Source organism: Microcaecilia unicolor, chromosome 1, assembly GCF_901765095.1.
Source record: "Microcaecilia unicolor chromosome 1, aMicUni1.1, whole genome shotgun sequence".
In the NCBI taxonomy this organism is placed as follows: Eukaryota; Metazoa; Chordata; class Amphibia; order Gymnophiona; family Siphonopidae; genus Microcaecilia; species Microcaecilia unicolor.
The window spans coordinates 219,437,487-219,451,737 of record NC_044031.1 but is presented as its reverse complement, the minus strand read 5'-3'; the positions used below and the strand labels follow the sequence as shown (position 1 = coordinate 219,451,737).

General features: G+C 42.6%; 1 protein-coding gene across 1 annotated transcript in view; it reads left to right on the top strand.

Annotated features, from left to right (window-relative positions):
- Positions 1–14,251, top strand: part of LOC115470876 (cytosolic 5'-nucleotidase 3-like) — a 159,321-nt gene that overhangs the window by 122,222 nt on the left and 22,848 nt on the right. Inside the window, 1 exon segment of the mRNA XM_030204480.1 lies at positions 2,818–2,907. Coding sequence (XP_030060340.1) covers positions 2,818–2,907 — 90 coding nt within the window.

Here is a 14,251-nt window from a genome sequence, read left to right as displayed (position 1 = left end):
CTCAGGAGAGACAAAAAAGGAGGAAGCAATTTTTGCTATTCTAGCCAGGTGTTCTCCAGTTGGGCGCATCTTTCTTCTTAAAATTTGCCTTCAAGTGTTTAGTGGTTCTATCTGTCCTCTAAATACTGTGTTGTGTTATTTTTATTTTATTTTATTTTTAAATCCTACTCATCTGACTGCATACTTAGTTCTCAGAAGAGCTAAAGTTCAGACACCTGGTGAGGTTTGGTAGGGTTTAGAATAAAGTTGTCTCACACTTCTGTGTAGTTGTCAGTTTTCAGTTTTGGTATTTAGGTAAAAACTTTCCTTTATATACTCTATTACTAATGGTTTCTTCCCCATCTTTTGTAATCTACAGCTATATGATGTGTATATAATTTTTCTTTTTTCCTTTTCTAATTTGATACAAATCATGTTTCAGCTTTGTATGGCTTTTTTGTACAAGTGTACTTACACTAGGGTTTACTATGCCTCCAGTGCTGACACAGACCATTCACTTTGAATGGGCTATGTTGGCAATGCCACGCGGAAGCCACTAGCACGGCTTAGTAAACAGACCCCTCGGTTATTTTAGTTAAACATTACACTGGCCTCAACAAAAGAAGAAGCGGTGCCTTTGTCGTCAGCGTCCTTAACGAATAAGTGATTTGAAGCGGTACAATTAAAGAAGAACATTATACGGAATAAGCTACACTTTGTGGCAATCCGTAATTATTATAGTGTAAAGAGAATCCCCAGAGGTCTTAGGATTTTAAAAACCCCTATAATGATTTTAGATGACCAGGATTATCTTGATAAGTGGTGCACCATTTTTAACAAGTGTTCATTAGATCTCATGATCTTAATAGCCAAAACCGCAAAGAAGAGTGAAACAATGTGCACCACTTGTGAGGAGAAACTTGATATACTTAAGAATGAGGATACTAATTTTAACTTTGTGACTCATGATGTGAATAGACATGTAGATAAATTGAGTCCTTGATATCTGTTGCTTCAATAAATATTTTGCACTACAGTCAACCTCTGGAGACCTGTTTGGTTGGCCTACATCCCTTCCCTACTACTTCAGCTGCTCAAGAGTACTGGAATCCATTCTTCAGGACCCCTAGAGAGGACTCTCTTGGGAAAGAGAGTTTTCAGAATACTATGCTTTATTCCATCTAACTTATTGGTTCTTCATGGGCCAGTACCTTCAAGAGACATGCATAAGACTGGGGAATTTACACATTCTCTCCCTCAAGAAAAAAGTGAAGAACTCGGCTCACTAGCTAAGCAAAGGGAAGGAGCCTGGAAAGCACAAGATCAGGTCAGTCTTTGATGCTTTTGAGACAACGTCAAGAACTTCTGCAATTGGTATAAGATGTGAGCATCTGAACAGTGTTATGACATGCTGGAAAAGCTTACTGATGTGCCATGCAAAGAATAGTATCTTTGGAAATAAAGTGGAAGGTAATTGTTACTCAATGATGGCAGATAATGACCTGTATAGTCCATCCAGTCTGCCCAACAAGATAAACTCATAGCATAAAGTATGATGTGATTCTACATAAGCATACTTGATTTTATTTGTCCTTGCCATTTTCAGGTCACAGACTGTAGAAGTCTGCCCAGTACTAGCCCTATTCTCCAACTACTAAAGCGGTCACTGAAGCTCACTCCAGCCCATCCAAATCTCTCCTGCCACAATCAGGGCACAGACTGTAGAAGTCTACCTGGCACTGGCCTTGTTGTACAACTACTGAAGCTGAATCTATTCAGCCATGATTAGGACACAGATCATAGAAGTCTGCCCAGCACTGGCTTTGCTTCTCCATTACTGGTGTTACTACTACTACTACTACTTAACATTTCTAAAGCGCTACTAGGGTTACGCAGCACTGTACAGTTTAACAAAGAAGGACAGTCCCTGCTCAAAGAAGCTTACAATCTAAAGGACAACATGTGATTAGGTGTTGCCATCTAATCACCTCTAAGCTTGTTTGGTTCCATGCCTTCCATTCAGGATTCCTTTGTATTTATTTGAATTCAGTTACTGTTTTCATATCCACCACCTCCCGTGGAAGGGCATTCCAGGAATGTACCACCCTCTCTGTGAAAAAGTACTTCCTGACGTTATTCCAGCCCCCCTGCAAACTAAATTCATGTGTTCTAGTTCTACCACCTTCCCTTCTCTAGAAAAGGTTTGTTCGTATATTAATACCTTTCAAATATTTGAATTTCTGTACCATCACTCCTGTCCCTCCTTTGCTCCAAGGTATTCATCTTCAGGTCATCAAGTCTGTCCTCATATGTCTTGTGATACAAACCCCATTCCATTTTCATAGCTTTTCTTTAGACCGCTTCAAGTTTTTTTATGTCCTTAGGAAGATGCTGCCTCCAAAACTGAACACAATACTCCAAGTGGGGTCTCACCAATGACTTGTACAGGGGCATCAACACCTCCTTTCTTATACTTGTTATATCCTTCTCTATGCACCCTAACATCCTTCTGGCTGTGGCCACAACCTTGTTAAGAATGGTACACCACTTATCAAGATAATCCTGGTCATCTAAAATCATTATAGGGGTTTTTACCTCTGAGGATTTTCTTTACACTACAATAATTAAGGATTGCCACAAAGTGTAACTCATTTCGTATAATGTTCTTTAATTGTACCGCTTCAAACCACTTATTCGCTGTCCTTGGAGAATACCTGCTACAACTAAGTATCTTTGCTTTATTTCATCCTTGCATAGTTGGTGAAGTTCTTAATTCTCTTCATTTCTAAAACAACTTGAAGATTGAGGTTTTCTTTCGCTTTCTATTTTTTACTGTAGGTACACAAAATCACATATGTTATTGATTGAACAACATTTACAGAAAAGCAAATTTGCAGAAATCGTGAATGAATCAGATGTGATGCTGAAGTAAGTTTCCTTCCTTCCTTTACCCAATAGGACAGGGTGGAGGAAAGCTGCATGTGCTAGTGTCTTGGATGAGTTCATTTTGTTTCAATTTACATTATTGTGTCGTCAGAATTTGTAATAGCTGGAATCTTTCCTGTTCAAGTAGGAAATGATGAATAAATGAATTTCCAAGGCAAGTGTTTTAAGGGCTTTCTTCCATAAACAACTAATTTCAGGTCTTGCCACAACATTTCAATAGAGTTTAGGTTGGAACTTTCACTTGACTAATCCTAAATGCACAATTTCTTCCTGTTCAGCCATTCTGTGGTAGATCTTGAAAATTTAGGGGATTGTCATTTTACGTAACCTACTTCTGACTCAACTAATGAAATGGCTTGACATTTCGTATATAATTTTTTGATATAAAGCTGAATTTGTGGCTCCATTCAGATAGAAAAAGCAGCACCACATACCACAGGTGGGGGCAACCTCAGTTCTCAAGGGCCACAGTCTAGTCGGGTATTCCACAAAGAATGTGCATGAGATTGATTTCCATGTACTGCTCCTATTGTATGCAAATAGATCTCATGCAAGAGTCAGTTGAAACAAATATTTAAAACAGAAATAATGGAAAACCTAAACAAACAAAAAAAAAACCCTTTTAGCTTTGTGTTTTTACTAATGTTTTTATAGTTTTATGAAATCTGCATATATGTTGTCTTTTTGTAGTGCTTTCCTATCACCAATGGATTTCAGAGTGTGTTTTCTACTGTTTTAATATTATTTTAATGTTATTTTATATTGTAAACCGTTCTGATTTACCTTGTAATAAGTGACGGTCTAGTAAATGAATAAACGATGCATATTCATTGTGGAAATCTTGAAAACCCGACTGGGTTGTGGTCCGTGAGGACCATGGTTTCCCACCCCTGCTGTACCACATAAAAACATAAGAATTACCATACTGGGTCAGACCAAAATTAGTCAATCCCAGTATCCTGTTGTCCCATCTAGGTCACCAGTACCTGGCATGATTTCAAATATTAGATGAATTTAATTCTGCTTACTCACAGGTATAAGCAGTAGCCTTCCCCGAACCTGCCTTAACTGTGTTTTCAGAAGTTACCCAAACCTTTTTTATACCCAGCTATACTATTTTTCCTACATCCTCTAGCTACAAGTTACAGGGTTTAACTATGCTTTGAATGAAAAATTCCAGGGCTTAAATATACTATAAAAGCACGTAATTAGACATATTTTTCAATTATTAACCTTTGTTTCATAAATACCTAGAACTTTGTGATTGGTAGGATATAGATTTTTTTTTTTATAAATAACAATGAAGGCAGTTTCCAAAAGTAATTTACCTAGATTTTCAGAAAGTTTTTGACAAAGTTCCTTATGAGAGACTCCTGAGAAAATTAAAAAGTCATGGGAGAGGAGGCAATGTTCTGTTGTGGATTAGAAATTGGTTATTAGACAGAAATCAAAGGGTAGGGTTAAGTGGCCATTTCTCTCAATGGAGGACTGAATAGTGGAGTGCCGCAGGGATCTGTTCTGGAGACGGTGCTATTTAACACATTTATAATGATCTGGACATTGGAACGACAAGTGAAGTGATTAACCCCCCTGTTTACTAAGCCGTGCGGCAATGCTGAGACAGCACATTCAAAGTGCAGAAGACACAGTACTATTCAAAGTTGTTAAAACAAATGCGGACTGTGAAAAATTGCAGGAAGACCTTAGGAAACTGGAAGACTGGACATCCAAATGGCGCATGAAATTTAATATTGGCAAATGCAAAGTGATGCATTTTGGGAAGAACAGTCCAAATCATAGTTACCTGATGCTAGGATCCACCTTGGGGGTCAGCACCCAAGGGGTGTGTTGTAGATAATACGCTGAAATCTTCTCAGTGTGTGGCATTGGTTAGAAAGCAAACGGGACGCTAGGGATTATTAGGAAAGGGATGGTAAATAAGACTGAGCATACTATAATTCCTCTGTATCACTCCATGGTGCAACCTTACCTAGAGTATTGTGTTCAGTTCTGGTCGCCATATCTTTAAAAAAGATATAGCAGAATTAGAAAATGTTCAAAGAAGAGTCAGTAAAATGATAAAGGGGATGGAACTTCTTTCATATGAGGAAAGGCTAAAGAGGTTAGGACTCTTCAGCTTGGAAAGAAGATGGCTGAGGGGAGATATGATTGACGTCCACAAAATCCTGAGTGGTGTAGAATGAGTAGAAGTGAATCGATTTTTTTTTTACTCTTTCAAAAAGTACAAAGACTAGGGGACACTCAATGAGGTTACATAGAAATACTTTTTAAAAATAGGAAATATTTTTTCTCTTAAAAAATAGTTAAGCTGTGGAACTCTTTGCCAGAAGATGTAATAACAGCAGTTAACGTAACTGGGTTTTAAAAAGGTTTGGACAAGTTCCTGGAGGAAAAGTCCATAGTCTGCTATTGAGACAGACATGGGGAAGCCACTACTTGCCCTGGGATTTGGTAGCATGGAATGTTGGTTCGTTGAGTTTGCATGTGTATTAGAGTATCTTGTTTTGCTTCAGTTTGGCTGCTCTTTGCTGCCCTTTCCCTACCCTCAAAAACTGGCACCCTGTGCCATGTACTCTACCTAATGGTTATGCAGGCCCTGGTAGTTCTTGGATTTAAGTTGAGCAAAACTGCATCTTGTCCCAGCAGGAAACTCCTGTGGATTAATTTTTGAAGGAACAGGAAAAGGCCAGCTTTCTGCTCCCAATTGAAGATAGAAGTGAAGCTACCATTGGATGTGTTCTCCCTATGTTTAACTTGTGCATGCTTATCATCCACTATGTTTTGTGGCAAACACTTTGAAAAAAACGTAAAAGAAAACAAGGAAATATTGTAAGCCTTGCTTCAGGCAAGACTTGACTAGATACACACTTGGTACCAGGACCAAGTCTGCTCTCTCAACTAGTCCCTTCAATCACTTTGATGAGTTCTCTGGTACGATACGGAGGATTTACCACCAGAACCCAAGCATAGACTGCATTGTATGATAAACAGAGCTCCAATTGGTGTCCATCTATAACCTTACTATTTCAAATGTGCACAATACAGATTTATTTTGGGCATAAACCTTTATTACAACCTCTCTACTTAGCAAAACAAGATCTTGCATGTAATCCCTTAATTCAAAATGTTCAAAATGGTTAATGAGCCTCTTCCTGAGTCTCTTGGAAAGGGAAAATGGCAGTATCCTACTTCTGTTACAGTTCTTGTCTTTCATGCTTGGGATCTGTTACTGTCTTCTCCAGATTTTCCTCAAACATTTCCTGATCTTCTTCCTCAGTGCTGGAGTGCTTGTTGAATGCTTCTCCAAATTTCTCTGGGTGAACTTCTTTAATAGTAGCTCTATATTTTCTCTCTTTTTGTCTTACATTTAGTGTAAATAGGTTCTTCAGTAAGTTAGCTTCATTGTATCTCCTCAGGAAAGGGGCATGGATGAAAATCTTTTCCTGTACTTCTATTTCTTTTTCCCAAAAATGAATATTATACAAAGAGAAATAATAGCTTTCTTCAAGGACAAGCAGGATGGAAATATTCTTACATATGGGCGGAGCTTGCACAGAGACACTCTTCAACATTAGTACATAAGTATTGCCATACTGAGAAAGACCAAAGGTCCATCAAGCCAGCATCCTGTTTCCAACAGTGGCCAATCCAGGTCACAAGTACCTGGCAAAATCCCAAAAAAGTACAAAACATTCTATACTGCTTATCCCAGAAATAGTGGATTTTCCCCAAGTCCATTTAATAATGGTCTATGGACTTTTTCTTTAGGAAGTCGTCCAAACCTTTTTAAAACTCCGCTAAGCTAAAAAAAAAAAAAAAAACATTCTTTCCTAGAAGTGCTTGAAAGCATGTCTTCCCACAGGGCCAGGTCAGTCTTTGATTTTCTACAGAGCATTGTGGGTGCTCCCCCCCAGCTCGCATCTGTTTTTCCTTAGCCTCAGCAGCAAATGAATCCAGAAACTGGTGGGTTGTGTCCATCTACCAGCAGGTGGAGATACAAAATATTGTACTGAAGACAATGATCCTGGACGGCCAGCCCCTTAGTCTGCATATCTCTATCTCCAGCAGGCGGTGGACAGCTTCTCTCTAGCTCCTGGATTCTTTTTCTTTGGATACATCCAAGGCCGGATTGGCCAGTTGAGGAAGGGGGTGTTTGACCAGCAGGCGCCATCCTTGGGGGATACATATTTGTCTAGGTGCCTGCCTCACCCCGGTGTTCCCATTTTTCCTCCTAGTTGATTTCTGTTTGTGCTCAGCCTTCCTCACACAAAAAAAAGAGCAGATTTTTAAAAAACCAAACAAACAGCAATCTAGAGGCACACAGGCGATCTGACTATTCTGTGGAGGAGTTTGGCGCACCGCATTGTGCACAGCAAGCCCTGCCTTGGGGGACTGCAGGGACTCCACGCCCTATAGCAACTGTAGTGAGTGCCTCACTTTCCTTCCGTTTTCTTGCCGGCGGGAGTTTTGCAATGGATGCGCAGGGGAGCATGGCAGCTGAGACTGTCAAGCATTGCTTCCACTGCGGAAAGCAGCATTTGGCTGCGGGTGTCTGCCCTACGAGCTGCGCTGAGAGCCTTGGGAGTTCTGGTGGCTTAGCTTCAGTAGAGGTGGCATTTTCCAGGGAGCACGTGCCATCTTGTATTCTCATACTGACATGGTGCTTGCTGAGCAGGCAGCGGCAGGGTTTCCCACTGCAGATTCTTCGCGCTCTGTAGTGCTCCAGGAGGTCAGTTCGGGCAGCGCCTCTGTGAGGGTCTGTTTGGTTGGGTCGGTTGAGGCTCCTGGGGTGATTCCTGGGCCCTTACCCTCTGAGGAGTTTATTCCCCAGAGTTTGTGCTACTGTTGCCCCAGGCCTATCTGATGAAACAGGCTCTGCCTCAGCCTCTCCCTCCTCATCTAGATATTCCTCCAGCTGACCCCATGGAGGTCTTGGGGCAGTCATTGAACCCCTCTTTGGGGGATCCAGTGCAAACGAGACATCGAATGAGCCCCATGTTTGAAGTGGGGTCAGTGGACCCTGTTTCCCCTGCCGCTTTTCTGGCGGCCGTTTCAGGGGACTCTTTGCACCCTTCTCGCTTAGATGAATTGGGGAAACCAAATGACCCCACAGCCGTCCATATTTTGGAGGAGTTGTCCTCTCTTGTCTTGGGGGCTTTGGAAACGCTGAATATTTCTGATCCAGACGCGCAAGCCGCAGCTACGATGAACCTGAAAATGGCGAGTACTCAGAGATCCTCTAGAGCATTTCCAGTGCATGAAGCCATCTGAGAGTTTATTACGGGTTTGAAGGTGGCAAAGGCTATGTCTCGCCTCTATCCTGTGGTTCAGGAATGGGTGGAACAGTTTTTCCTTCCTAAAGTGGATGCCCTGGTGGCGGCATTCACTAAGAAAAGCACTCTCCCGGTGGAGGGTGGTGTGGCGTTGAAGGACATGCAGGATAGGTGACTGGAGGCTTCTTTGAAGCACTCCTTTGAGGTGTCTGCTCTTGCTTTACAAGCTTCTATCTGTAGGTCTTACGTGGCTAGGGCATGGCTTAGCTGGTTTCAGCAAGTGCTGGAGCAGGACCGAGATTCTTCCTCTGCCTTGGCGGCGTCTGCACCCCAGTTGGAATCAGGTCTAGTGTATTTAGCAGACTCCCTGTATAATTTAGTACGGGCCTTGGCCAAAGAAATGGTTCTTGTGGTCACGGCGCATCGTCTGTTGTAGCTGCATCATTGGGTGGCTGATATGGCATCCAAACTGCATCTTACTAAATTGTCTTTTTGGGGTAATTTTTGGGGAGGATCTTGAGAAGCTGGTGAAGGATTTGGGTGACTCCAAATCTCAGCATCTCCTGGAGAATAAGCCGAAGCCCAGCTTGTGGTCTGGAGTTTTGAGGCCTCGGTACTGCCCAGGATGTACATCTGTCATGGCAAGTGAGCCCTTGTGCTGGTCCAGAAGACCAGTGGTCAGCAAGCCCAGTGCTTCACCTGCAATGACCTCCGTTCCCCAGCAGTTGAACCCCTGGGTTCTGGTGGCCAACTGGACTTAGAGAGGATCTGGAACCCCCAAAGGGAAATAGAAGAGGGTCTCAAGGTGGAAAGGCAGGGCCAAGCTGTAGAAGAGGCGTTGGGTCCAGCCAGGAGGTCAATACAGGCAGCCAGTGGAGAGCAGAGTCGAGTCCAGGCTATAGGTCAAAGCAGACAGCAGGCGGAAAGCAGGATCAGGGCAGGCAGCAGGCAAAATGCAGCATCGGGTCCAGGCTATAGGTCAAAGCAGACAGCAGGTGATATGCAGCATCAGGTCCAGGCTATAGGGCAAGGCAGGCATCAGGTGATATGCAGTGTCAGATCAAGGCAGGCAAAGAACAACAGGCGAAAAGGTACAATCTGAAGAAGTACGCTGGAGCTCTCTGAAATCGGGTCATAGCTGAGGCCCCAAATTCAGAGAGAACCCTCCCTAAAAAGAGAGGGTGTCTGACAGGCTGACGTCAAGAGAGGTCGGTGCCAAAAAGAAGGGGACCAACCAAGATGGCCGGCAGGGAAGAGGACAGCAGCGCCCAAGAGAGAGAAGCATACCGCACGCCCCAGCTGCGGAGAAAGTGCCAACAGCAGAAAGAGCACAGAGAACGGCACCCATCAACCCACCACTGTGTGTCCATGGCACCTTGCCCCCACGCACCTACAGTGGGAAGGTAAGCTGGGCTAGCATCTCCTGCAAGCTACCCTGTGTTCTGACAACATCCATGGGTTTCCAGCATTCTTGCTTCTAGCTGAGGTCTTCCTTTTGGGGCAACAAGAGGAACGCATGTACTTCGGCTCATCAGGGGGCCGTATGGCATGCCTCCCAATGATGGAGTGCTGGTCCAATCATCACCATTTCAGTTAGGGGATCGGTTGACTCTCTCGTATGAGGAGTGAGCCAGAATTACCATGGATCAGTGGGTCTCGGATATTATCCAAGATGGTTACGAGCTAGAATTTTCCTCTGCCATCGCAGATTGCGGTGCAGCACAGTGTCCAAGCGGCTAACAGTGCAAATCCCCTTGCAGTCTCTGCTGGATCTGGTGGCCGTAGTGCCGGTCCCTCTCGGCGAAGAGCGACAGGGCCCAATATTTCATTTAATTCAGCGTTCTCCGAAAAGGTGTATCCTGCCGTTCCATTTTGGACCTCAGGAAGGTGAATCAGTTTCTGAAGGTCAGACATTTCCACATGGAAACCCTTCGGTCGGTGGTAGCAGCGGTGCAGCCTGGAGAGTTTCTTACAGTTTTGGATCTCAAGGAGGCTTACTTACACATTCCCATTTGGCCTCCCCATGAGCAGTTCCTTTACTTTGTGGTTCTTGGTCATCACTTCCAATTTTGGGCACTTCCTTTGGCCTGCCTATGACCCCTCGGACTTCCTCCAAGGTTACGGTGGTGGTGGTGGTTTATCAACTCTACGAAGGGCCATCTTGCTCTGTCTCAGTCTTTGGAGTATCTTAGGGTATGCTTTGACACAGCGCAGGGTGAAGTCTTCTTACTGGATGAATTTATGGCGAAACAAGCTTCAGATTCAGGTTTGCCAACTCTTGAGGGTGGCAAGTCCCCATTCTTGGGATTATGTTCAGGTGCTGGGGTCCTTGGTGGCTACTCTGGATGTGGTTCCGTGAGCGAGGGCCGACATACGTCCTCTGCAGCACTCGTTGCTGAACATGTGGTCGCCAGTGTCTCAGGAGTATCGGCGATGGCCGTCATGGTTGACCCAGGCAAGACGCTTCACTACTCCAACCTTTGTCTATAGCCTCCCCATCGTGTGTGATGATTGTGACAGATGCCAGTCTGGCTGGTTGGGGGGTCTCATCGTCTCCACTGGGTATGCGCAGGGATGTTGAATAGAGATGTAAGTTGGCTCATCAATCACCTGGAGCTGTGAACAGCGAATAGCGCCCTTCATGTTTTTCAGGGTTTGTTGGAGGACAAGACTGTTCGCGTTCTCTCAGACAACACAAAAGCGAGTGGCATACATCAATAGGCAAGGCGGCATGCGTAGTGTTGCATTGGCTTTGGAGACGTGGAGCCTTCTGGAATGGGTGAAGGCCCACATCCTTTGTCGGCGGCACATATAGCGGGTCAGCTCAATGTACAGTCAGATTTTCTCAACTGCAATCTCCTGGATTATTATTATTATTATTTGTTGCATTTGTATCCCACCTTATCCCACCTCTTTGCAGGCTCAAAGTGGCTTACAATACATCATGATTAGTGGAAGAATGTTAATAGATAAACATTTGATATTACAGGATCTTGGTCATTTTGATGATGCTAAAACATACAGAATAACCGATATAGTGTACAAGCAGATATTAAGAATCAAGTTCTGAAGTATATGTGCGAGTTGTGCATTTTCTCATTTGTTAATCTTTGTGGTATGCTTTATTAAAGAGATCTGTCTTCAGTAATATGCGAAAGTTCGTTCTTTCGAATGTCGATTTCAAACTGCGTGGTAGTGCGTTCCAAAATTGTGTGCTCAGGAAGGTAAAGTTTGACGCATGCATTATTTTGTATTTCATTCCTTTGCAGCTGGGGAAGTGCAGATCAAGGAATGTGCGAGATGATATTTTGGCATTCCTAGGTGGCAGGTCTATTAGGTCTGACATGTATGCTGGTGCGTCTCCATGGATAATTTTACCTTAGGAACACTATGAGCCCTAATGGGTTAAGCAAGGAGGTGGAGTTGCTAAACTTGTGAGAGGGTATGTAAATTCAGTCTCTTTGAAGCCTCGATATGCGCATGTGTGGGCATCTTTTGAGACGCTGCCACCGGCACATCGATGACTGCTGAGTGTTTGGCCACCTGTAGAGCCGGTAAGAGTTTATAGTATTGGTTTTTAAAACGGATGAGTTAATGTTTGTGAAAAATAAGTAGATGTTATTATTGTTGCTTATTTAGATTGATGACCCCTGAAGACGCTTTTTGCGAAACACAATCGTGTAGGGTCTGTACAATACTACCTCAATGAGCAAATGAGATGTTACAAGTGATGTAAGCTCCTGAGAGGCAGCATGAAGTTGAAGGAAAGAATTACTGATTAAAGATTCAGCAGTGGTTCCGTGAAGATTGGAGTCACGCTGTGAGAGAAACTGTGTTGTGAGCCTGCTATAACAGAGAACAGTGAATCAGCAGTGGCTTACGCTGTGAAGCAACACTTTGGTTTGAGCCTGGTGTGGTGGAGAATTGTTAAATGAGCAGCGGGCTGGTCTTTGAAAGGCAAGATAAAACAACACCTGATATGTAGAGAAATTCAAAGACTGGTAACAAGTGGATTGAGAGAATATGTTAATGAAGAAAAGTTTTCTCTGACTGACTGTGTAATTGGCAGGCTCTATAATAATATTGTTGTTGAAATTTTGGTGAAATTATGAGTGGCACAATTATTCCAGGTACTGCAATGGTGTATTTATGTTAATGATTTTAGGGATTTAAGATTGTGTGAGTGGATGAATGATTGGATATATTGGGAATTTTAGACAATAATTGTTAGATTTATGATATTTAAATATGTAATAAAGATTGATATAATTGTAACAGTTGTTGAGTATATTACATGGATAATTTTGTGAACTAGTGAACATATTTTGAACGTAATGCGTTCTTTGAGTGGAAGCCAGTGTAGTTTTTCTCGTAGGGGCTTGGCACTTTCGAATTTTGGTTTGCCGAATATGAGTCTAGCTGCAGTATTCTGGGCTGTCTGGAGTTTCTTGATTATTTGTTCTTTGCAGCCGGCATATAGTGCGTTGCAATAGTCTAGATGACTGAGCACCATTGATTGTACTAGGTTGCGGAAAACACTCCTTGGGAAGAAATGTCTTATTCTTTTTAATTTCCACATAGAGTGGAACATCTTCTTGGTTATGTTTTTCACGTGGTTCTCTAGGGTTAGGTGTCGATCAATAGTGACTCCAAGAATTTTTAGGGTTTCTGAAATAGGAAGGTTTAGAGTTGGTGTGTTAATGGCGGTGAATTCTTTCTTGTTGTGTTGTGAGGTGAGTATTAGGCACTGGGTTTTATCTGCATTGAGTTTTAGTCGAAATGCGTCCGCCAGGAATGCATGATATTAAGACTTTGGTTAATGTTGCTGGACATTTCTTTTAGGTCTTGTTTGAATGGGATGTAGATCGTTACGTCATCTGCTTAAATGTATGGATTGAGGTTTTGTTTTGATAGTAATTTGGCCAGGGGTATCATCATTAAGTTGAATAAAGTCGGCGAGAGGGGGGATCCTTGTGGTGCTCCACATTCAGATACCCATGCGGCTGAAGTATTCGAGTTTGATGTCACTTGGTATGATCTTGTGGTTAAAAATCCCTTGAACCAATTGAGGACGTTGCCTCCAATTCCGAAGTATTCAAGGATGTGTAATAAAATTCCGTGGTCAACCATGTCGAAAGCGCTTGACATATCAAATTGTAATAGTAGTATGTTCTTACCGGTTGCAATCATTTGTTTGAATTTAGTCATGAGAGTTACTAATACAGTCTCGGTGCTGTGGTTAGATCGAAATCCTGACTGGGAATCGTGAAGTATTGAGAATTTGTCTAGATAATTTGTAAGTTGCTTGGTCACCAACCCTTCTGTTAATTTGGTTATTAAGGGAATGGATGCTACTGGTCTATAACTAGTTAGTTCACTTGCACTTTTTATTGCATCTTTGGGTATTGGGGTGAGTAGAATGTTTCCTTTTTCCTTCAGGAAACGTCCGTTTTGTAGCATGTAGTTCAGGTGTTTCGTTATGTCGTTTATGAATTGTTGAGGAGCAGATGTTATCAGGTTGTTTGGGCATATATCTAGTCTGCAATATGATTTGGCAAATTTTTTGAGCGTTTGGGAGATAATGTTCTCCGATAGTATCTCAAAGTTAGTCCAGGTCCTGTCCACAGGGTGAATGCCAGGGGTTGGGTCTAGGCAGTTGAGGAGTTCAACGTAGTCGATGGTGCTGATAGGTATTTTAAGTCGTAGTTGTACTATTTTCTCGTTAAAGTATCTCGCGAGATTGTCTGCTCCAGGAGTGTCTGTGCTGTTGGTAGTGACTGGTGTTATATCTAATAGTTTGTTCACGAGTTGGAAGAGTTTGTGTGTCCTTGTAATTTGGTCCGATTATGGTTTTGTAATGTAGTCTTTTGGTTTGTCTTATGGTGTATTTGTATTTTCTGTGAAGTTGTTGCCAGTCGTTAAGTGTAGTGTCGTCTTTCTTTTTAATCCAAGCTCGTTCTAACCTTCTGACTTGTGTTTTGAATTTTTTCAGCTCTTCGTTGAACCAAGGTGTTGAATTCTTTCTGTGTGAG